Source organism: Desmodus rotundus, chromosome 12 (genome assembly GCF_022682495.2).
Source record: "Desmodus rotundus isolate HL8 chromosome 12, HLdesRot8A.1, whole genome shotgun sequence".
Taxonomy (NCBI): domain Eukaryota; kingdom Metazoa; phylum Chordata; class Mammalia; order Chiroptera; family Phyllostomidae; genus Desmodus; species Desmodus rotundus.
This window is the reverse complement of record NC_071398.1, coordinates 45,437,439-45,460,350: the sequence shown is the minus strand read 5'-3', so window position 1 is coordinate 45,460,350 and position 22,912 is coordinate 45,437,439. Positions and strand designations below refer to the sequence as shown.

General features: G+C 58.3%; 3 protein-coding genes across 4 annotated transcripts in view; 1 reads left to right on the top strand and 2 right to left on the bottom strand.

Moving 5' to 3' along the window:
- The first annotated feature begins 147 nt into the window (after positions 1-147).
- On the top strand, positions 148-11,419 carry FAM83E (family with sequence similarity 83 member E). Of its 2 annotated transcripts, none has more exons than XM_045200411.2 (5): positions 148-1,867; positions 2,832-2,999; positions 3,361-3,485; positions 6,580-7,030; positions 10,491-11,419. In XM_045200411.2, exons 1-5 carry the CDS (start codon positions 1,403-1,405, stop codon positions 10,587-10,589), a joined length of 1,308 nt encoding a protein of 435 aa, XP_045056346.2. In that variant the 5' UTR covers positions 148-1,402; the 3' UTR covers positions 10,590-11,419. The 2 variants fall into 2 exon arrangements, with proteins under 2 accessions (XP_045056346.2, XP_024422040.2); XM_024566272.3 differs by lacking the exon at positions 10,491-11,419 and adding an exon at positions 8,744-9,788.
- On the bottom strand, positions 4,481-6,195 carry SPACA4 (sperm acrosome associated 4). The gene has a single exon (XM_045200414.2). It carries the CDS (start codon positions 5,241-5,243, stop codon positions 4,863-4,865), a length of 381 nt encoding a protein of 126 aa, XP_045056349.1. The 5' UTR covers positions 5,244-6,195; the 3' UTR covers positions 4,481-4,862.
- Positions 9,909-22,912, bottom strand: part of SULT2B1 (sulfotransferase family 2B member 1) — a 29,946-nt gene continuing 16,942 nt past the window's right edge. The window contains exons 2-7 of the mRNA XM_024566270.4: positions 21,651-21,790; positions 18,207-18,415; positions 15,832-15,958; positions 15,295-15,389; positions 11,612-11,792; positions 9,909-10,140 (exon numbers count right to left, since the gene is read on the bottom strand). Of these exons, the coding sequence (XP_024422038.2) occupies positions 9,947-10,140; positions 11,612-11,792; positions 15,295-15,389; positions 15,832-15,958; positions 18,207-18,415; positions 21,651-21,790 (946 nt within the window). The 3' untranslated portion in view covers positions 9,909-9,946. The remainder of the gene's footprint in view (positions 10,141-11,611; positions 11,793-15,294; positions 15,390-15,831; positions 15,959-18,206; positions 18,416-21,650; positions 21,791-22,912) is intronic.

Sequence of the window (22,912 nt, the reverse complement as noted above, 5' to 3'; positions counted from 1 at the left end):
CCGTGTGTTTACACAAGGGGCCGGGCTCCCAGGATCTGAGGGCAAAGCCTGATGAATGAGGCCAGTCTGTCAGAAGAGCCACTGAAATACAAGCAGGTCTGAAGACCTGGATTACAACGGAAAAGGCAAGGGGAGGTGAAGGGGGTGGGGAGCTGGCTTCATTCCTCTCCCTTCTCTCTGCAGGGCTCGTAGCTGTGCTCTGGAGGGAGGAAGAGCCTGGGTGCTGGGGTCGGAGGGCAGGGCTGCTGGGTTGCAGGGGTCAGGGACACAGGAGCCTTGTGTGGAGAGGGGTCCTTGTCCTTATTCCAGTAGGGATGAGTGGACAGTCAGCAAGCAGGAGATAGTGGGATTCTGGCCAGAAAGATGGGTTTGCTCAGCCAGGAATCAGCACAGACCAGAGAGGGCAGCCAGTCCCAGGGACGGTGGCCAGCGAGTCAGCCCTCAGCCTAGTGGAGAGCACAGGCTGGTGCCACGGTGAGGAACCCACTCGTGGGGCACGTGCTCCACTGTAGCAGCCTGAGCAGGGCGCGGAGGCCAGGCTGGGGAGCAGGGTCCTCCATCCGCAGAGGAGACTGACCTAGTTCCCTGGCTGGGGAAGGGGAAGGGCAATACCATGGCTGACGGCTGGAGTGTATTTCCCTAAGGGTCAGAGGGGAGGAACCTGGGATGGGCAGCCCGTGAGTGCTGGTGAGTTAGCCAGCGAGTTGTCAGGAGAAACAGACCCACTGAACACAGCTGGAGGTGCCCCTGGGTGGTCAGACAAGGAGACGGTCAGCCGGAAGCAATAGATGTCTTCCAGATAATCAGAGAGATGGCCGCAGACGGTCAGTTAGACGTGCTGTTGGCCAGGGGCAGACCGGCTGCCAGCTCTCTCTCCTTTTGGTGAGGGACATCCAGGTGGTTGCAGCCAGGCCGACAGCTTGTTCCCGGGAGGTGGTCGGGCAGGCAGCAGACCTTCAGCCAGGACAGGTGGGTGGTCAGCCCATCCGAGCCTGAAGGGTCCGTTGGTGCATCGTGTGCTGGCAGGCTGGACGTTGTCGTGTGCCGGAGCAGAGATGGGCAGCTGATGAGTCACAGAGTTTGGAGACAGTGCCGGGCGGTCAGCCTAACCCACATGCAGAGCCAGTTGTGAGGTTGGGCAGATCGTCAGGGACAGCCGGCAGGAAGGTCAGAGGGCCAGCCAGTCGTGGTGGCTGGAGGCTGGCGAGCAGTTGGTCTGTGCGGCACTGGGCGGTCGGTCATTCGGGCAGTCTGTCAGTGAGCCGGGACAGCGCGGGGAGCCCTTTGGACTTCCCCAGGGCTGCCCTGGGAGCCCTGCACAGGGTCTGCCCAGCAGGAGACGCCACATGGTCAGTGCCTCAGACAGACACCCAGCCTCCAGATCCTCCTGCTGGGTGGCCCGATGGCGGCCTCCCAGCTTGCAGCACTGGATTCGGGGGCTGAGGGGCTGCTCCTGACGGAGACCAGCCCTGGCTTCCTGTACTCCGAGGGCCAGCGGCTGGCCCTGGAGGCTTTGCTGAGTGACGGCGCAGAGGCATTTGAGGCCAGCGTGCAGCGCGAGGGGCTGCGGCCCTTCCTGAGTGGGGAAGAGCTCCGGGGCCTGGCAGCGGCGGCCGAGGACTGGACAGCAGCCAAACAGGAGCCCAGCAGGGCAGCGGAGGGAGTCACGGTCGCCAATGGGGCCTCCAGCAGCCTGACCTACTGGCCCGGACGGTCGGAGGAGCCAGTGCCCGTGCTGCGGCTGGGCTGGCCGGAGGACTCGGGCTGGAAGGGCATCACGCGGGCGCAGCTGTACACCCAGCCACCTGGCGAGGGCCACCCGCCCCTCAAGGAGCTGGTGCACCAGGAAATCCAGGCCTCCTGCAAGGTGGGGGCTGGACCTCAGGAGCCCGATGTCCGTTCCCCAGACCTGGTCATTCTCACATGCTAACTCCCAGACCTGGGAGTGCACGTCCCCCGGGCCTAGGGCAAGTCCACACCCCGAAGACTTCATCTTTGCCCTCTCAGATATGAGGGTCCCCATCTTCTCCCCAGGATCTGGGTACCCTGAGGCATCCATGTCCCTTGGACCTAATTATGGTGCCCCTTGTCTTAGTTGTCTACCCATCCACGCCCCCAGCAGGGTAGGGTCTCCCCCGGCCCCCAGGGAGGGCCCAGGTGTCTCCCCTGCAGCCCCCCCGGCCAGCCTCTTCTTTATTTAACAGATTTCGTGTTGGCCAGCTCCCACGCCAAGTACTGTACCTGGGTTAACACGTAATTCCCACGAGGGCCCTGTAAAGTTGGGACTTACTATGTCCACTGAGGAGATGGGGAAACTGAGGCACGGGATGCCAGGTCATGGCCAGGCAGAGACATGAACCAAGGCTCTCGGAGCCGTGAGTCAGGGCTCATCGCCACCGCCTTTTCCTGCCTGCAAGATCCCGGTCCTTGGCCGCACCCCAGTCCCTGGAAGTCCCCTTGCTGACCTAGCAGCCCAGCCCTCCCATCTGCCCCCCTGCCCTCTGCCCAGAGTCCAGGGCACCCCTGGATTCCCAGGTGTGCAGCTTCCCGCAGCGCACTGCAGAGGCATCCAGCCCACCGACCCCTGGAGCAGGGCCCCCATGTAGTGTCCCAGCTCGGGGGGTGCCATGCACCGCTGTAGATGTGACCCACGGCAGTTTCTCAGCAGTTGGAGGACCGCCCTTTTCTCCTTCACAGGCAGGCTCTGTACAAACACCCCAGAGCGGCCAGGCTGTTAAACCCTCAGTCCCCACAGCATGAACCCCAGGGCCCCACCTCTGAGTATCCCCCAAGACCCAAGCTCTACCCACAGCCCCTCTCCCCACCCCCAGCTGGTGGCCATCGTCATGGACGTATTCACCGACCCAGACCTGCTTTTGGACCTGGTGCAGGCGGCCACACGTCGCTGGGTGCCTGTCTACCTGCTCCTGGACCACCGGCAGCTGCCCGCCTTCCTGACGCTGGCCCAGCAGCTGGGGGTGAACCCCTGGGCCACCGAGGTAGGGGCCTGGCTGCAGGGACCACTGAGTCCCCTTTCCCCTGGTGCAGGGGGTACCAGAGGCAGACCCTCCCATAGGGTCCTGGGTTCATCGAGGTGGGTGCCAGCTGAGAGGGTCCCCTGAGATCAGATCCCCCAGGCACTGGGGGAAGCAGTGTGGGCCTACCCAGGGGGGCTCCCTCCGAGTAGGGGGAATGTCCAAGAGACCCCGAAGGCCCAAGATTGGTTGCTCTGGGGAAGTTGGGACAGACCCTGCTACAAAGCCATGGGGCCCCCCAGGTAAGACCAGCCTGGAGGGACCCCCAACTGCATGGCGGCCCCATGCAGGTTAGCCTGAGCAAAGGTGTGTCCCCACCTCCCAGAACCTGGACATCCGTGTCGTGCATGGCTGCAGTTTCCAGAGCCGCTGGCAACGACAGGTGACCGGCATGGTGCGGGAGAAGTTCCTGCTGCTGGACGGCGAGAGGGTCATCTCGGGATCCTACAGGTGAAGCCCCCAGCCACACTGCATCCTGTCCCCAGCTCCCCCGCAGCCCGCTCAGAGAGCACTCAGCTCCCCTTTCCAGCCTCTCGTTCCTCATCTGTGAAACGGGGGGGCCTGCCGTTTGTGTGTGGCATTTTCAACACCAGGAAGACCTGGACTGGAGTCCCAGCTCTGCCTGGGGTCATGCCGCCTGTGGGAGTGTCTGGGAAGAAAGGTGCCCTGGTGTGCAGAAGGCCCAGTCCTTGGACCGTCTGATGCTACCGCTCTGCTTTTTGGGGTCCGACTGACCCTGGACTCCAGCTCTGCGTCTTCCTAGCTCTGCAGCACTGGGTCTCCCCCACTCTGAGCCTTGGTTTCTCACCTGGAAAGTGTGAATAATGAGCACCTGCCTCACTGGGTCCTGGCAGGGGGGCAGGGGGCGGGGATCTGGGCGCAGACACCCTTGGTTCAAGGCCTCAGTCTGCCATTTCCTAGCTGTGAGACTCTGGGCCCCCACAGAGATGGGGTGACGTGGTTAGTGACTGCAGAGTGAGGTTTCACTACAGAGGTGATCTCATGTTTGCAGCTGGATGACCGGGGCGTGGGGGAGGGGCTCTCCTGGGCATTGTAGCATGGGGGGCTGTATCCAGCAGATGTCGGTGGCATCCCCTTCCCCAGGTATGACAGCCCAAAACATCTCCAGACATTCCCAGGCACCCCCCCGTGACGGGCAGAAGTGCCCCCCCGAGTTGAGAGCCCTTGCCCTAGATCAGTGGCTTTCGGCCTGCAGCACGCTCCCAAGGTCTTGTTAAAATGCTGATTCCCGGGCCCCACCCCCTTCAGCCAACCTGGGACGGGTTCAGGGGATTGGCATTTCTAGCCGGTTCCGGGTCGACTCGGGTGCTGCTGGGCCGGGGACCAGGCCCAGAGGACCTCCAGGGTCAGGGCTGAAATGTTGCAAACAGAATCTGCCTTCCCAGGATTCGGAGAGATAACGCTCCCTGGTGTGTAACCTACGAAGCGCTTCAAAAAAACAAAAAGAAGTGCTTCACAAATACCAGGTGGCGTTTATTATATTTTTTACTATGTTTTATCGACTTTAAGGCACCACCCATGAAAGGAAGCATCACTATCAAAGCGTGAAAAGTTATGCGGTCTTAGGACCAATGAAATACTGTAGTGCCCTCACACCCACAGGGCGTGGGCCCCACCACTAGGGCGGGCCTCAGGGTGCTTCATGGAGCCCACGCTCCTGGTGGTCAGCCCTGGAATGGATGAAGCCAGGGCCACACGGGGTCGTCTAGGGCCTCTGGCCACTTAATGGGGGGAGGGGGAGGAGGCAGGGGGCACAAGGAGCAGCGGAGCCTCGAGACCAGTCCCAGGCCCTGCCCTCCGGGCCGGTCACAGCCCATGGAGGAGCAGCAGCATGCCCAGCGCCAGGCCGGTGGGGTTCCCCGCCAGCCCGCTGCCTGTGGGGTGCGGGGCCCTGTTACACAGGTTGCCGTAGCAGCAGGTGGAGATGAGGCTGTAGGTGACACCTTGGTAGGTGACAGGCTCCTCGCGGCCACAGGAACTGGACCGCACGCAGCCTTTGTTGGTGATGGGGCCCAGGCCGGGGGCCGTGCCCTGGCCAGTGAAGCAGTCCTCGTCATTGCCGCAGTTCATGGGGATGCCGGGACAGCTCAGGGAGTCGGTCAGCTCACAGAACATGCAGTTCTTGGTGCCGGTCGTGCCCAGGGGCAGAGCCAGCCCCAGCAGCAGCAGCAGCCAGCCAAGGACCATGGTGGCCGGGCGGCGGGAACAGTGCCCGAGCCAGGCCGTGGGCGCCTTGGGCCTCGTGGAACTGCTGAAGTACGCTCCTCACACCCACAAGGCTTTGGACCTTGGTTCTGGGCTCCTACGGTCAGCACGTGGGGTGTCCTCGGTTCCCAGCACTCCACGCCCCTCTCAGGGGCTTGCGGTGAGTGAGGCTCTCAAGTCCCGGGTCTCAGAAATTCCTGGGACAGAGACGAGCCAGCAGCTGCAACCCGATGAGAATCTTCGTGGAGCGGAATGGGGTGACCTCACAGACCCTTCAGGGTTCCCACTGGCCACTCTGGGGGTGGTAATGTCATAGGTGTGGGAGGGGTGTCACAATCTGAGGGGCAGGCTGGCCCAGTGACCAGTTAGGGAACGAGGACAATGCCACTCGGCCGAGGTGAGAACACTCGGGCCCAGCACTTGCTTTCCTTCCCCGCTAAGTCTTCCACTCCGCTGAGTGCTTGGTGCTGCGTCTGCCGAGTGCCCGTGACGAGCCCGCTTGTTCAGATGGGCAAACCGAGGCTCAGGAGGAGAAAGTGGCATGAGCCCAGGTTGACTTAATTCCAAAGAGGACATTTATTGAGCACCTACTGTATGCAAGGCCGGGCACCATGCAAGGAGCTCAACTTGTGTCCTCTCGTTCGAACCTTCCTACGTTTTAGCTCTGTCTCTCAGATGTGCAAACGGGCGCCCAGAGCAGACACAGCTGGATCCTGGCACACAGCAAGTGCTTAGTAAATGGGGATCCTTATATGAATCAGCTGAGCCTCAAAACAGTACCCACCGGTGTCAGAAAACGAACCCTGTCTCTTTCCAGAGAAGGAAACTGAGGCATCCCTCAGTGGGGATGGGCTGAGCCCAGGTTGAAACTCAAGCCTGGTTCTAGGTGATAATTTATGTATCTTTTTTAAAAAGAGATTTTATTTTTTATTTATTTTTAGAGGGGAATGGAGGGAGAAAGAGAGGGAGAGAAACATCAATGTGTGGTTGCCTCTCAAGCGCCCCCTACTGGGGGCCTGGCCTGCAACACAGGCACCTGTCCAGACTGGAAATTGAACTGGCAACCCCTTTGTTCACAAGCCGGTGCTCCGTCCACTGAGCTGCACCAGCCAATTTTCATATCTTAACATGTTGTCCTCATGGAGCAGGTACGTTGGTGGTTCCCCTTCTACAGAGGGGCATGTTGAGGTGGGAGTGTGGCAGGGTTTTCCTGAAGTCATGGTCACTTGGCCTGCTCTGTGACTAGGTTGGGGACGGGGGCCAGGCTGGGTCTCTGGGGCCGCGTGGAGGTCCTGACCGCCCTCTCCGTGCCACGCAGCTTCACATGGAGCGACTCACGCCTTCACCGCAGCCTGGTGACCCTGCTGACCGGCGAGATCGTCGACGCCTTCAGCCACGAGTTCCGAACCCTGTATGCAGCCTCTTGGCCACTCCCACCTGTGCCCACTCCGGACCCCTTCGTCAGCACCCGGGGGGGGCTGAAGCTGGCGCACAGCCCCCACTCCTGCGTGGCCCGCCGAGTCTCCGTGGCCCCCATGTCACCACTGCTGCCTGATGTCTCACCGCTGGCCCAACGCCTGGCTGCCTGCCGAGTCTTCGACAAGGACAGGCAGGAAGCCCTCGCCATCCCAGGGCCGGCGCGTAGTGACATCTTCAGGAGCATCCAGCGTGCCCAGACTCCCAGCGGCCCTCCAGCCCGGCCCAGCCGATCCCTGTGGGACCTGAGCCGCCTGTCCCAGCTGTCGGGCTCCAGTGACGGTGACAACGAGGTGAGACCTGGTGAATGAAAATAGCTGGAAGAGGCCCAGAAGGGGGAAGGCACTTGTCCAAGGTCATGCAGCTGGACTTGAGGGCTGCTGCTTTTCTGAGGACCTACTATGTGCCTGGCCCCGGGGAGGTGGGGAAACCAAACTGTTTATTTTTTTTAATATTATTTATTTACTTTTAGACAGACGGGAAGGAAAGGAGAAAGAGAGGGAGAGAAACATCACTGTGTGGTTGCCTCTCGTGCACTGCCCCCCCCCCACCCAGCCCACTTGGGACCTGGCTTGTAACCCAGGCATGTGCCCTGACTGGGAATCAAACCATTTACCCTTTGGTTCAAAAGCCAGCACTCAATCCACTGAGCCACACCAGCCAGGGCTGTTCACCTGCGTTTCTAATCATACCACCCGTTTCTTGTACCCACACTGTATTATGGGCAGGCGCTGGCTTGGTGGCAAGGAGCAGAGGCCCCAAGAGCCCTGGGTGTGAATCCCACCATGACTGGAAGAACCGGGCGGGGATGGGGGGTGGGGGGGTTTGGTCGGGATTCTGCCTTCTCTGAGCCTCTATGTTCTCATCTAGCGAATGGGCGGAGCAGTCGCTCGTCCTCTCAGTTGCTTGGGAGGAGAAGTGAACAGAATGAAACAGACCCATAGTCATTCTACGATAAACTCCCCAAATGGAATTTGTTTCACAACATCCTCCTCCCAGGGCAGCGAGGCAAGACGCCTGCCCTGCTCGTGGTTGTGGATGGCAAAGCTGAGGCTCAGCAAGGCTACGTAACTCACCAAGGCCAAAACCACGGTCTTTCTCGGGCCCCATCCCGTGTGCCAGGCCCCACACCAAGAGCCTTCATGATCATGGCTAAATTTAACCTTTGCCACAGTCCTAGGAGGTGGATGTTGTGACGGCTCTCCACCCACCCATTTCTCAGATGGGGAAGCTGAGGCACCAGGGAGGATTGGAACTCAGTCCTGGTCGCCTCCCAGGTGGGGCTTTAAAGTTTTCTGTGCACTGGCTCCCCAGATTCAAGGGTCATGAGCTCAGGGGGACCCCCTCTCCCCCAGCTGCCTACACACTGAGGTTTCAGCAGAGCCTGGCCTGTTCTCTGGGGACTCCGGGCAGAACCTCAGTGTCCTTGGCTATACAGTGGGCCATTGAGAGGATAAGAGACTGACCCTGGGTGCAGGCTGACCTGGGAGACTGGCCCTCTGTGAGCTGTGCCCTCTTTAAGCCTGTTTCCCAACTGCTAAGTGGGAGCTAGAGGCCTGTCCTGAAGGTGAGGGAGAAATTTCCCAGGAATTGCCTCCCTGGGTCCCAGATGGGCGGGGCAGGGCCAAGGTCCTCACCTCCACCTGGTCCTCAGCCGCCCTCACCCAGCATTGCCTCCCTTGGCAAATATTTGCTCCCACAGGGGTAGCTGCTGGCTGCTTCCTGTTCCTCCTGAGCTGCAAGCGGCAGGCGGGTGGGACATACCTTCTGGTCCCCACTGGGGGTCCCAGGCTTCCCTGCTCCCGTCCCTCCTGGTTCGAGGGAGCCTTCTCACCTCCCCTCAGCGTTTCATGCCCCCTTCCCTTCCCTCCACCTCCTGTGTCACCGCTTCCTCCTGTCTCACCTCCTTCTTCCTCTCATTTCCCGCCTGCCTCCTCTCGCTTCCACCCCCTCCTGGAGCTCGGCCCTGAGAGTCCACTCTCACCTCCCTTTCTTTCCCTCCGCAGCTCAGGAAGTCCTGGGGCTCCAAGGACACCCCAGCCAAGGCCCTGATGAGGCAGAGGGGTGCCGGGGGTGCTGCCAGGGGAGAGGCGGATTCCCGGCTGCCCTCTGGGTCCCAGCCCTGGGGCAGCCCCAGGCCCCTGATCCCTGTCCACCGCCTCCGCTACCTGTCCCCGACCCAAAGGAGGTTTGGGGACCACGCTGCACCCAAACCCCAGGGACCCAGAGGCAGCCGGCAGCCAGACTGGGCCACCAGGGCAGGACTCAGGGGGAGACCCTGACAGGAGCCCAGGCCACGCGGGGCTGGCCCATCCCAGGAGACTCGGAGGACCATCCGCTCAGAGCCCCTGCCTCACAGTCGCGCCTCCGGCCTCAGAGTGTGGGAAGCAGAAGGGATTTTCTCCCACTTACTCAGGAACTCGGGCAACTCCCATGCCTGCTCAGTGTCACGGTCTAGAAGGTGGGCACACCGTCTCGAGCAGCCGGGATCCTGGGACAGCATACACCCTGACACAGCCTGTTTGGAACTCTCCTGAGGGGAGGCCTGGCCGAGTAGCCACCATGCTAGGTTGTATGGGTGGACGAGGGGGAGTCCCCGGGACCCACCAGGGTGGGGGTGTGGGCACACGGAGCTTGACTGAGGCGAGGAGAAACCTCGTGCCAGGGAGCAAAGCTGAATAAGGTGGGGCTGGGGATCGGTGGGACACAGCTGCCGGAGACCAACTAGCTCAGAACCCTGGAGAGGCACTGGGGTAGATGCTGGGACAGTTTTGTGGGTGCTAAGGGGTGAGTTGTTGGGGTTCCCTTTTACCTCTGCTCAGAATAAACCTGCTTCATGTCAGAAACTTGCATTTCCACAGCCTAGTGGGAGACCCAGGGGTCCAGGCTCCCAGCCCCTCCTCCCACCTGTACAGGGGGTCTGGTCCCTGGCCCCCTTCTTCCCAAGGACCCGGGAGTCCTAGCCGCAGCACCCTGGCCCTGGGGGAGTCAGGTACCCGGTGCTGCAGGGCTTTCCGGCCACCAACCCCACTGGCGTGCCAGGTGGGGAAGAGGGCCTAGCCCTCGGAAGACCTTGGTGCCGGGGGAGGGGTCTCCACCCAGCCTCCGCCTGCACTCGCGCGCGCCCCCTGCCGTCCTCCCTTAGCATGCCGCCTCCATAACACAGCAAGCACGGAGCCGGGGCAGGAGCGATGCGTTTATTCTCAGGGTCATGGAGACGGGTGCTCGGAGGCCCGGTCTGGGTTGGGGCTGGGGTCAGGGCTGGGGTCCGGGTCTGGACTGGCTTCTTCGGGGTCCTCGTCCCAGGGGAAGGTCGGCAGCCCCCGCATCTGCTCGCGGTATACGCGGTCGAAGGCTTGGCTCTGCGCCACGGTGAAGTGGTTCTTCCAGTCTCCACAGACCCCTGGTGGGGGGAGGGAGGTCGTTCGAGGTGAGGACAATCGGGAGCACCGGCCCAACATCCCAGCACCCTCTTTCCCAGCTCTGAGGCTTATGCCAGAGGTGCCGTCCTGCCCCCACCTCCGCCCCATCTCCATTTTGCCCCTTTCACGCCTATAATTGCTGACTCACACACTAGCCACCCGGGACCTGTCCAGACCCCTGGGCACTGTTCCTGTCCCCTCCCTCCCTTGGCTGCCCCCTGCTCATCCAGCCAGCAGACCTCTTTCTTGCCTCCACGTTACCCCCTGACACGGTTAGTCTCTGCCCAGAACACCCACCTCCCCATCTAACCTTCCTTCACACCTTGCACAGCCCCTGCGTCACCTCCTCTGTGACCTGTCACTAACGCGAGGACTGGAACAAGGCCTCCTTGCCCTGGGCGTCTCTGCACGGCTTCCAGTACTGCGCTGACACTGGGAACCTCCGCCTCCCCTGCACTCACTGGGACCATGCCTGATGCTGAAGGTTTGCGACCTTCACAACAACCCAGCTGGCAAGGGCGGAGCCCTGCTAGCCCCCCTTTTTCCTGGGCACCGGATTCCCCAAGCCTCAGGTTATCACCAGGCTCCGCCCCTTACCTGGAATCCTACAGCCAATGTCACTTGGGTGATGGCATTTGGAATTTTAGCAGGTACCCGTACCACATATTCCGTGACACCCCTAGTGAGGTCTGAGGGGGCTCCCTGTGGTGGGCCGAGTAATGACTCTCCCCTCCCCCACCCCGAGATGTCCTCGTCCCAACCCTTCGAACCCACGCTTTGGTGCCCTTCTGTGGCAAAAGGGACTCTGTAGATGTGATGAAGTCAGGGGTGGGGAGAGGATCCTGGTTTATCCAGGGGGGCCCCACTCAATCACAAGGGTCCGTATAAGAGGGGGCAGGAGGGTCAGAGTCTGAGGAGACCACCAGGCTGCTGGTTTTGGGGGCGGAGGGAGGGGCCCCGAGCCAAGGAATGCAGGCCAGACCAGAAGCGGGGAAGGCGGGGCCCATTCTGCCCAAGAGCCTCAGGAAGGAACACGAGCCTTCCGTCCAGTCAGACTGATTTTGAACATCTGAGGTCCAGGATTACTAGAGAGTAAATGCGTGTTTGTTTCCAGCCACTAAGTTTGCGGTCATTTGTTACAGTAGCCACAGGACACTAACACGCTTCCCCCCTTGGCCAGTCAGGCAACAGCTGAGTGTTTGAAGAACCTAATATGGGTCAGAGCTGGCGCGGCCTTTCATGCCCATTGGCAGCTCTTGGGGGTGGGGGGCGGGTTAGGCCTGGGGTGACAGGCACACCCGCAGCACCCGCTGCGTCCAGGCCCCTGCCGAGCCCCGTGTGTGCGTGGAGCCAGTGCTGGGTCCACAGTGACACTGTGAAGGCAGTTCTGCTCAGGGCACCCCCCCATTACAGCTGGGGAAACTGAGGCCTGAGCCAAGGAGCAGTCCGTACCTTTCCGGAGGAAGGCCCCGCGGCGCTGGTCCAGCAGGCTGGGGGGCAGCAGCGTGAAGTTGGACATGGGGTTGGCCCTCATGGCCTCAAAGGCCGAGTGGGCCACCACGGAGGCCAGCGCCTCCTCGCTCAGCTGCCAGCCCAGGAACTGGCAGACACGCTGCACAGAGCCGGGGAGGTCCTGCGGGCAAAGGAGAGGGGTCAGGGGAGCCGGCAGAGGGAGGGGACCCCAGGCGAGGAGGGAACACCACACCCAGAGTTTGGATGTTGGAGCCCCAACCCAGACTTGGCAGGGTGACTCCACACCATTTTGCCTCAGTTTCCCCACCTCCAGGCCAAGGGGTTGGGCTACGGCCTCTGAGGGTTTTGGAGGGTTCCGTGCTGGGAGGAAAGGGGTGAAGTGGGGTGAGAGGTCACAGAAGGGGTCAGAGGTCAGCACAGCACCTTATGTGGAATGATCCCCCTGGCGGTTAGAAACGGGGTGTCAGCCAGTCTGCGCCCCAGACCAGTTCCTCCCCCAGGTCCCCATCCCACAGTAGCCCCGGGCTCACCCAGTCACTGACTGGGCCAGACTCCCAGCCTGGCATCCCTCTCCCTCCCCGCTCCCATGCCCCTGTCAGTCACCAGCCCCGCCCCTCTGCCCTTGACTCTCTGCCATGTCCCCTCTGTGTCCCTATAGCCCTGGCAGCTGGTCAGGCCTAAATCTCTCCCTATAAGCTCTTGCCCCACCTCCTCCCTGGCCTCCCTGCCTCCAGCCCCCCACACCCAGACCTGGGCCTGCTCCCAACCCTCCTGTGGCTCCCTAGTTCCCAGGAGGAAAGCATCCCAGTCTCCAGGCCTGGCTTTCAAGGACAGGTGTGGTGGCCCTTCCCAGGTGCTCCCCACCCCCTCCTCCCAGGGATGCACCATCCCCTGCACGGTCCTCCCTGTTCTCAGTATGGGGCTGCCAGGAGGGCCCTGCATACCCCCTGCCCCACCTGGCAACCCTCCCCATCGACATGCAGTGCAAGGACCTCCCGCCCTTGACCTCCATGGTCCAAATCACCGTGGACTGAGCACCTGCTGTGTACCAAGCCCTGGTCCAAGCCCTGCAGGTACACCTGCGTCGATCCTGCCCATAGCCTTGCAGAGAGGTGCCAGTGCCTCCAATGGGTAAACGGGGGCTCAGAGAGGGGAAGACACTTGTCCAGGGCCACACAGCCCTCCGCTCTACCTCTCGGCCTGCCCCGATCAGCGCCCGGGACAGCCAGCCTTCCGGTCAGCTCTGCCTGCGCCGCGGCCACAGTTTTCCAGGTCATCCCTGGTTTCATAACCACCCAGCCCTTCATCCTCTCGAACCACTGACGTGCCCCAGAAATTCTAACAAGTTGGCAGTCCCTCACACCCAGGGGCGGCCCAGATGCTCTGTCAGGCTCCATGGCCCAGTTTTGGGTTTGGAGAAGAAAGCTGGATGGAAAAGGCGGGGGAAGGGTAACGCTGAAATCTTTTTGGGATCTTTCCATCAAAAGGGGATGAAGGAAAAGAAACCACCCGTGGGGGCCACAGGCAAGAGCTGTGGGCCTCAGACAAGTCACCAAGCCTTTCTAGGTGAGAGACCCCCATTTCCTCCTCTTTATTTACCTGTTTGTTCATTGAGAGGGAGAGAAACATTGATCAGTTGCCTCTCCCACACACCCTGGACCAGGGACTGAACCTGGGTATGCACCCCGATCGGGAATCAAACTGGCGACCTTTTGCTTTACAGGACAACACCCAACCAACCAAGCCACACCGGTCAGGGGTGTTCCTCCTGCCTCTTAAAATGGGGATAACAACACTACTGGGGTGAACCATATAAAATTACCAAACGCCAGCAATTTCAGGTGGTTCAATCCCGTGGCAGCTCACCTGTCTGTCCTTTGTGAGGGTTAAATAAGGTCAGTAATCGGCGTGTAGCATTTGGTGCACCGTATTCGCTATTTCTGTTGTTACTAATCAGGCCCTTGCTCGGCTCGGAACCCGATGACTCTTTTTGTTTTTAATGTCTTCTAAAATTTTTATTTATTTACTTTTAGAGAGAGGGGAAAGGCAGGGAGAAAGAGAGAGAAACATCAGTGTGTGGTTGCCTCTCCTGCGCTTCCTACTGGGGGCCTGGCCCCCAACCCAGGCACATGCCCTGACTGGGAATCGAGCCAGCGACCTTTTGCTTCGCCGTCTGGCGCGCAATCCACTGAGCCACACCAGCCAAGGCAGAACCCGCTCACTCTTCCTTTGCACACTATGCTAACGTTTTGGCATGTAACCTGGTCAGGTGGTTACAATATGCCGGCGCTGGGTACTGTGAGGATGCATTTTTCACCCATTTTAAGGATGAGACCTCAGAGGTTCTGAAAGATTTGAACTGCTTCCCTGGACACCAAAATCCAGTCTCCTCCCACTACAAAAAGTACCGACAGAAAGGGGAGCACAAAAAATACACCAAAGACACCCACGAGAAGGGAACGTGCCTGGGGCCGTTGGTGAAAGGACGCATACTGGGAGCGTCCCAGGCTTTGGGACTCTCAGGACAGATCAAACACCTAGAATGGCCAAGCATGTTCGCTGTCGACTGTTCCAGCGAGAAGCCCAACATCCTCCTTGCAGCTGGACGAAGCCATGGGCATTCTGCATGGCCCCTACTTCCAGGAAGCCCTCCCTGATTGTTCTGGCCAGAAGGCGTCTCTCTCTCCCAGGTGCCTGTCCCACGTTATACGTCTGCTGGGGTCCAGACAGGATCCCAGTCTAATGTCAAAGTTGTTTCCTTCCACCGCTTCCCTCGGCCTTTCAGGTCCCAGCCTCCAATGAAGTTTACTTTCCATGTGCCGCAGTTTCACGTGATGTCATCGGTCCTATCGCCTCCCCTGCTCAGAAGCCACCTAGGGCTCCCACCTACTTGGAGAAAAGCCAAAGTCCTTACTGTCTGCCTTCATTTCCCACTCCACCCTCACTCACTCGGCCACAAGGCCTCTTTCCAATCCTTGGAATGCATCCAGCACACTCTCGCCCCAGGGCCTTTGCACTGGCTGGTCCCTCTGCCCAGGATACTTCCCCAGATATCTCCGTGGCTCCCTCTCCTCCTTCAGATCCTTGCTTGGCTTAAGTGTTATCTTCTCCTGGAGGCCTCCCCTACCACCCTACTTAAAATCTCACCACCACCCCCTGCCCTGGCTGGTGTGGCTCTGTGGATTGAGCTCCTACCTATAAAACAAAGGGTCACTGGTTCGATTCTCAGGTAGGGCACATGCCTGGGTTGCAGGCCAGATTCCCCACTAGGTGGCGCACAAGCGACAACCACACTGATGTTTCTCTCTCTCTTCCTCCCTTCCCCCTCTCTCTAAAAATAAATAAATAAAATCTTTAAAAAAATCCTCACCTCTCCTGACCACTCCACTTAAAAGTCCCACCCACACACTCCTTGCCTTAATCTCTCACCTTTTCCCCTTAGCTCTTCTCCCCCACTGCCAACTATTTTATGTATTTGTCCATGGCCCCTGTCCCGCTCACGGGCTCAGGGACCCTGTTTGTCGTTTACAGCCCTGGCCCCAGTACCTAGTGCATCCGCAGCAGCAGAGCGGCCTTACGGAGGGGAAGTGGCGGGGGCGGGGCGGGGGGCGTGAGGAGGAGAGGAGTTGGGGGTTCTGGGAGAGGTGGGGGCGGGGAATCACCTTCTGCAGCTCCTCGTAGGTGATAAACAGAAAGTTCTCTTTGCCCTGCATCCGAATCCAGCCTTTAATGTGGTCGAACCAGGAGCCGAACTGCACTGCGGGCAGAGGGGCGGAGAGGTGAGGGCCGGGCAACAGGGCCACCCCGCTGGGGCCCCGAGGGACCTAACTAGCCCTATATGGCCCCTCCGAGCAGGATGCTCCCCATCCCGCTCCCCCACCCCCGGTCCCCCATATCTGGTGCCCCGTGTCTCTCTCCCTGTCTCCATCTTTTCCTGCATTTATTTCTCTGTCTCTCTCTCCGTCTCTGCCTTAGTCTGTCTCCGTTTCTCTCTGGTTCTTGCTCCCTGTTTCGTTTCTCTCATTGTCTTTGGTTCCTCTCTCAGTCTCCTGGCCTCCCTCTCCCCCTCCGTGTCTCTGTTTCCCTTGGTCTCTATAAAGCCCTGTATCTCTGCCCCTCTGCCCATCTCCCCCCTCCCCTGTCCCTGTTCTCTTCTGGCCCGCTAGGGGCTCCCGTGGCACCCCCTCCTGTGTCCTCACCTTCGCCTTTGAGGAAGTTCTGCAAGAACTGGTCAGGTGTGCCGGGGTCCTTCAACTGCCCAGCGATCTTGGAGTAATGATACAGCGACACCACCACATCCCGGGGGTTCCGGCCCATGTAAATCACCTGTATGGGGGTGTTAGGGAGAGGGGAGGTGTCAGACGCAGGGACCCCAGCCCCCGCAGGTTGTGTGCCTTGAGCTCCTGCAGCAGGAAAGCCTCAGGGTAGACTTTGCAGGGGACTTCCCAGCTTCTTGGTAGCTCAGATCATTTCTCCTCATCCCAGACAGAAGATGAGGAGACCTCCCTCCAACCACATTCTAGGAAGAGAGAGGGGCTGTTCCTGGGTCAGGTGGAAGGACTGTTTGGCCTCAGGGAATGAATAGTGGATGAGAAAGGTATGGGGTTCAGGATGGGGGTGATCAGGGTGAGGAGGTGTTGACCAAAACAAAAAAGAAGCTGCCCCTCCTTCCTGTTCCCAGAGCCGAGGCCCCAGCCTCTTTCCCTACCTACTCCCCGGCCCCCCAACCTCCACACAGCCCCAGAGTCTCTTTCTTCACTCAGAGCTGACCCTGCCCTCTTTGGCTCTCCAGCACCCCAGGCTAGAGTCCCGGCCCCTGGGCAGGGTGTTCGAAGCCCCTATTGTCTGGCTCCGATCTGTTTACCAGGTTTACATTCTACCACCAGCCTCCTCAGTCCCATCAGATATGCCCTTTCCTGTCAACTGTTTCCTTTCACAAGATCAAGGTCAGTCAGCCACATGGTAGGCAGCCATGCAGGTATATGTGGCCAACCTCCAACAAAAGCCCTGGACACCAAGGCTCGGGTGGACATCCCCGTGGGTAATACCCTAGCCTTGTTGTCCCACGTCATTGCTGGGAGGGTTAAGCACTGTCTACGCGAGTCCCCTGGGACAGACAGTGACAGCTGGCACCAGGTCTCTGCTCACCCCATGTGCCTCTTCCCTCTGCTGATTTTATTTGGTTTTTTTAAAGATTTTATTTATTTCTTTTTAGACAGAGGTGAAGGGAGAGAAAAATCAATGTGTAAGACAAACATCTATCAGTTGCCTCTCATACGCCCCCTACTGGGGACCCAGCCCACAACCCAGGCACGTGCCCTGACGGGGATGGCACAGTTTGTGGAATGACGCCCAACCCACTGAGCCACACCAGTCAGGGCCCCTCTGCTGATTTTAATCTCTGCATTGCAGGGGATAACCGTGACTGTGAGTCTAACAGTTCTGTTGAGTTCTGAGTCCTTCTAGTGGGTGCCGGAGCCTGAGGGTGGTCTTGGGGACTCCTGGACTGCATTCCCTGTCCCGTCTCTGTCTCCACTCGCCCCCGGGTGACCCTAACTTTAGTGACTCATCTCGTTATCTATCTGCAAATTGCAAATATGTGTGTCCAGCCCAGATCGCTCCTGTCAAGTCCAGATTCATTTACCTCATTGCCCTCCCCACCCTCCACTGGGACGTCGATGGGCCACAGCGGGGCTCCGCACCTTCCTGTCCCCTCTCCCTGTCCCCTCCCCACCCTCCACCCCGCTCAGTAGATGACAGCCCCATCCTCCACTTCCTGAAACCAAACGCCATGGAGACAACACCCCTGACTCATCTATTTCTCTCACACACCCACATCCAATCTGTCAGCAAACTGTCCTGGTTCTACCTTCAAAATACAGCCCTTTTTCTTGACCTCCATGGCCACCACCCTGGTCACCTCCATCCACCCTCTCACCTAGACTCTCCCAAAGTCGCCTTCTCCCTGCTTACTGCCCTCATGGCGACAGGCTGTTCCCCACCTCGTCAGCAGAGGGCGCTAGTGAAAACCCAAGTCTCCAGTCTCTTTGCTCAGAGCCCTTCCGCGGCTCAAGTCCCCGCCACAGCCAACAGGGCCCTGCACATTTCGGCCCCGTTACCTTCCTGACCTCATTTCCACTCCTCTCCCCCTCTATCACCTGGCTCCGGCCTCACAAGCCCTCTTGTTGGTCTTCAAGCACGTCACACTCAGCTGAGGGCCTTTGCACCTTCTCTTCCCTCTGCCTGAAATTTTTTTCTCCAGACCGCTGCGCCCCCTACCCCCAGCCAGCTTCTTCCTTCGCCTCCCAGGTCTTTACTCAGACGGGACATTCTCCCTGGGGCCTCCCTTGCCCATCTTACTTATAATAGCAACTCCCACCCCTGACCCTAACCCTCACCCTCTCCTCCTTCATGATGTCAAGTTTTCATCTTGGACACAGTCAATAGCTACTTATTTATTCCATCTGTCCTCCGCCTGTTCCCCTTTAGAATGTGGGCGGGGCTCCATAAGTACGTGCTGAATTCCTCATCCGTTAGTTATGCCCCCCCTTCCCATCCCTCCCTCCCCCTGCACCTTGGCCTTGGAGGTGAAGAAGGACTTCGTGAAGAGCTGGATGGGGAGGTGGGAACTCATGAGGCGGGGGTTGGACTCGTCCGGGAGGCTGAAGGCGCCCACGACCGTCTCACACCAGGGTGCCCGCTGCCAGATGGGCACCGAGCGGACCCAGGAGGGGTCCCCATCCTTTATGATTAAGCTGAGGATCTCGATCATCCAGTTGGTGCCTGGTGGGAGAAATTGGGCAAATTAATAGGAGGTGGGGAAGGGTGACGAGAGGGGATTTATCATGGCTGTGTTTGTTGCACAAATGGCCACATAGTTGATGGCGCGGATTCCTCACAACCAGAGGAAGTGGCGGGGTTGGTTATCTTCATTTTCAGAGCAGGAAGCCGAAGCTCAAAGAAACGAGGTCGCTGGCCCAGGTGGTGGAGTCTGGCTGGCTGTCCACCCAGCCCCGTTCCATTTTCCTACCGGGAACATGACAGGACTACATAGCCTCCCCTGCAGTTGCGCCGGGCCATGTGACTGAGCTCTGGCCAAGGACGTGCAGGTGGCAGCCATGTGCAGCCATTTCCAGGCCTGGCCCATAAACACCTCCCACGTGATCTGCACTCTCTGGCTCTCCTGTCTGCTGGCTGGATGCACAGACACCAGTGGGAACTGGGCCTCCCCGGGATGGCAGAGCCACAGCCCGAAGGGGCGGGGCTGCCTGAGACTGCCGAATCATTCCCCCCCCCCCCACTTCCCTACATCCATCCTGCACTGGCTGGAGTTCACAGGGTGAAAATAAGCTTCTATTGGGTCCAGCTTCTTAGATTCTGAAGCTTATGTGTTAGGGCAGAAGGACTTGCCAATACATGGGGGAAGCTGGAATTGAATCCAAGAGTCTGAGACTTCCAAACTCAGCTCTTTTTTCACGGCCCCTTCTTGGGAGTAATCCCCTGATTGTGTGAGAAGCCACAAATGACATGTAGATGGAAGGGACCTCATTCATGACCCAGGTCACAGATGTGGATTCCAGGATTCTGCAGGCAAGTCAGTCCAGAAATAATAATAATAATAATAATAATAATAATAATAATAATAAATGTTAACAATCACCTAGTATGAGTATCATATTGCTTTCGATTTTAACGACCACCCTGTACCAGTTCTCAGGGTGCTGGTTCACGCACCCTGTGCGTGGCCTTTCCGCCCCAGATCCACACTGTTGGTGGATACTGGGACTGGACCCCGCAAACATTCATTTGCCAGCCAGCGCAATACCAGGCTCTGACAGTAGAGGGCGCTGGAGGAACCCTGCAGGAGGATGGGGCTTCTCTTCCCGGTTTTCATGGGCTCCTCTCAGCACGTTCCAGTGATGGACGGTGGCCGGCAGTGCAATGGATCCAGGGACACTTACTCCATCCCTCGCCCCTAGCCTGCCCCCAGCAAATTTCCTTGGATGTTCTGCTTCAGCCGCACAGGGCGTGGCTGCTCCCTGTATTGGCGCTTCTTGTGTGCATTGGAGTTCTTGTGACCCCTTGGTAGTTGAATCCCCTGTTACTAGTTAATAATTTTTTGTGCGAGTGTGCGGTCAGATACACAGAACATACAATTTACCCATTTTAAGTGGTAAAATGAACAGAACATAGAATTTACCAGTGTAGCCCTTTTAAGTGTACAGCTCAGTGGCGTTAAGGACATTCCCGTGGCTGGGCGAACATCGCCATCCATCTCCAGGGCTGCTTCACACACAGCCTGCTGTTTAGGGCGCAGATTTTGACAACTTGCAGGCAGGGAAACTTGGTGTATCCGTCAAAATCGCAAACACGCAGCCCTGTGACCAAGCAGGCCCCTATCTAGGAGTCTAGTCTACGTAATAAAAAAAAAAAATACGTGTGCAAACGCATGTGTGTACCCACGGTGCAGATACGAGATGGGGGACTGTACATAAAGTTTACGTTGTGCACCAAGGCACGGGACTGGAGTCTAGTACATACTAATCAGCGAGGAGCTGCTTAAGATGAGTCTTGTGAACGTTATGCTGAGTGAAAGAATCCAGTCACAAAAGGACACGCATTGGGTGATTCCTTTATCCCAAGTGTCCAGAACAGGGAAATCCATGGAGAAAGTAGACGAGTGGTTGCCAGGGGCTTGGGGACAGGAATGTGGGGGTTGGGAGGTGATGGCTAATGGGGACGAGGTTCCTGTTGGAGGGATGAAAATGTTCCAAAATCAGTTGGGGTGATGGTCGCACCATTGTGAGTACAGCTGTAGAACTGCACTCTTTATTTATTTATTATTTTTACAGATTGTATTTATTTATTTTTAGAGAGGGGAAGGGGGAGAGAAAGAGAGGGAGAGAAACATCATTGTGTGGTTGCCTCTTGCATGCCCCCTACTGGGGACCGGGCCTGCAACACAGGTGTGTGCCCTGACTGGGAATTGAACCGACAACCCTTTGGTTCACAGGCCGGCACTCAATCCACTGATCTATACCAGCCAGGGCTGAACTGAACATTTTAAAATGGGTGAACTGTCTGGCATGTGAATAGTGTCTCAAAGCTGTTAAACCCCCCAAAAAAACCCTCACAGAACTCCATGCCAAAAGGATGAATGCCATATTTTGAAAATTTCAAAAAATATTCTGAGAAAAGAGTCAACCCCATCATTTTAGAGAAGAGAAGGCTGGAAGCTGTCTCTCCTCTCACTGAACCCTCTCTGAAGAACTTTGAACGAAGTCACTGCATAGCCTGCCTCCCTCCCTTCCTCCCTTCTACAAATATTTATTAAATACTTATGATGTGCCGGGCACTGTTTCGGGCTGAAAGAATACAGCAGTGAAAAGACAAACTAAAAAAGTCTGCCCTCATCGCCCTGACTGGCGTGGCTACGTGGGCCGAGCGTCATCCTGCAAAGCTAAAGATATCTGGTTCGATTCCCAGGCTGGGCACATGCCTGGGTGGCGGGTCAGGTCCCCAGTAGGGGGTATGTGAGAGGCGATGTTTCTCTGGCACATCGATGTTTCTCTCCCTCTCTAAGAAAATAAATAAATAAAATCTTTAATAAAAAGGAAACATTTGCCCTACTTGCCCTCAGGGAGCTCACATTTTACTGGGGAAACCGGAGAGTAAATCAAGAGATAAAATGAAATATAGCAGCTGGTACTGTTACACGGAGTAAAGAACGAGGTTACTTGAGGGGATAGAGAGGGACAGGATGGGGCGCTAGTTTAGCCACTGAGGTCAGTGAAGGTCTGCCTGGGGATGTGACAGCTGACCTGAGGCAGGAGAGGGATTTGGGGGGAGGGTCCTCTTGGGGTGGGGGGTGGGGGGACCTGCCAGTGCCAAAGACAAGTCACTCTGCTCTGAGCAGACCCAGTCCCCCTTTCCTCTTCTCGTTGTCTTTGGCGTGACCTTCTCACATTCTGCCCATGCCCCCCAGTCCCACCCCCACCCCACCCAACCCAGCAGGTACCTGACTTGGGGTAGGTGACGATGAAGATGTCATCGTCCCGCACTTCGGCGTTCTCGGTGCTGCTGATGCTCTCAGGTGAGTAGACGGCCAGGGGGAAGGGGATGCCTTTGTACCAAAAGTATTCACCTGACAACTTCTGGCTGCAGGAAGGTGGGGGAGACACCGTGAGAATGGAGAGGAGGTGAGGACAGAGGTCACCTGGGAGGGTGCAGGGCCAGGGGCCTGCATTGGAGCGTCCCAGGATCCTGCAGGGTGTCCAGCTTTACAGCTGAGGTCACCAGGAGACATGGCGGTGGAAAGCGGTGTAAGAATCTCAGGGTGGGTGGGAGGGGGGGCGAGCAGAGCGATGGGCGAGGAGCACCCCACTCCCTAGTGGGACCTTGGCAAGGGGCTTCCTCTGCGTCTCCTTTTTTCATCTGCACAGGGAGGCTGGTTTGCTGAAGCCTCACAACAATCCTGTGAGGCTACAGTGATTATTATCCCCATTTTGTGGATGAAGAAAGGGAGGCACAGTGAGGTTAAGTGACTTCCCCAAAGCCACACAGCTGGCCGGACGGAGAGCTCTTCACCTCTGCCAAGTGGGGCTACGTGCTTTCCCACACACTGACTCTGCACCCCAGCTCTCGAGGAAGCCGCTAAGCCTCCACCCCATTTTGCCAATGAGGAGACCGAGGCCAAAGAAGTCAGATGCCCTGCCCACCCCCGCGTGCAGCCACAGAGCGGGCGCAGCCCACCTGCTGACGCAGACGTGACCATCTTAAGCTTCAAGCCCCTCGCTCGAGCTGCTTTTCCAAATCGCCTGCAGCGTGTTCACAAAGCCCCGAACAGAAGTAAAGGGGTCCAAACTGGGGTGTTTTAAGAGCTGTGTGTTCAATCGGCTGTCCCTTTCTGCCGCAGCCTCCCCACTCCAGAGTCTCCTGTCCGGGGTGTGGGAGACGGATGTGTATTTGGGGGACCTGGCTAAGGTGGAGTTGAGTTGGGGAACACATTTCACTGGGACACAGTTGCAGGGTGAGACACTGATAAAATTCACAGTCACGTCTGTGACGGTGACAGCGAGCCTGCTGGGTGCAGGGATTGAGCATAATGACAGGAAGGCTTGGGGAGGATGACGATGTCACGCGTTCCAGGGCACCGAGCGCCGGAAATATATGGTGGAGGAGGAGACTCGGATTGGAAGCGTTTGGACCCAGAAGGTGGTGTGTTGTTTTTCTGGAATGTTTGGACTGGGTGTCAGCCTTCAAACGAAGCAAGTTGCTGTG

Excerpts from the sequence above, each read along its gene's own strand:
- SPACA4 (XM_045200414.2), bottom strand. The coding sequence starts at position 5,243 with ATGGTCCTTGGCTGGCTGCTGCTGCTGCTGGGGCTGGCTCTGCCCCTG.
- FAM83E (XM_024566272.3), top strand. The coding sequence starts at position 1,403 with ATGGCGGCCTCCCAGCTTGCAGCACTGGATTCGGGGGCTGAGGGGCTG. Across the intron at positions 1,868-2,831 it reads AAATCCAGGCCTCCTGCAAG|CTGGTGGCCATCGTCATGGA; the intron begins GTGGGGGCTGGA and ends CCCCACCCCCAG. Across the intron at positions 3,486-6,579 it reads GTCATCTCGGGATCCTACAG|CTTCACATGGAGCGACTCAC; the intron begins GTGAAGCCCCCA and ends CGTGCCACGCAG.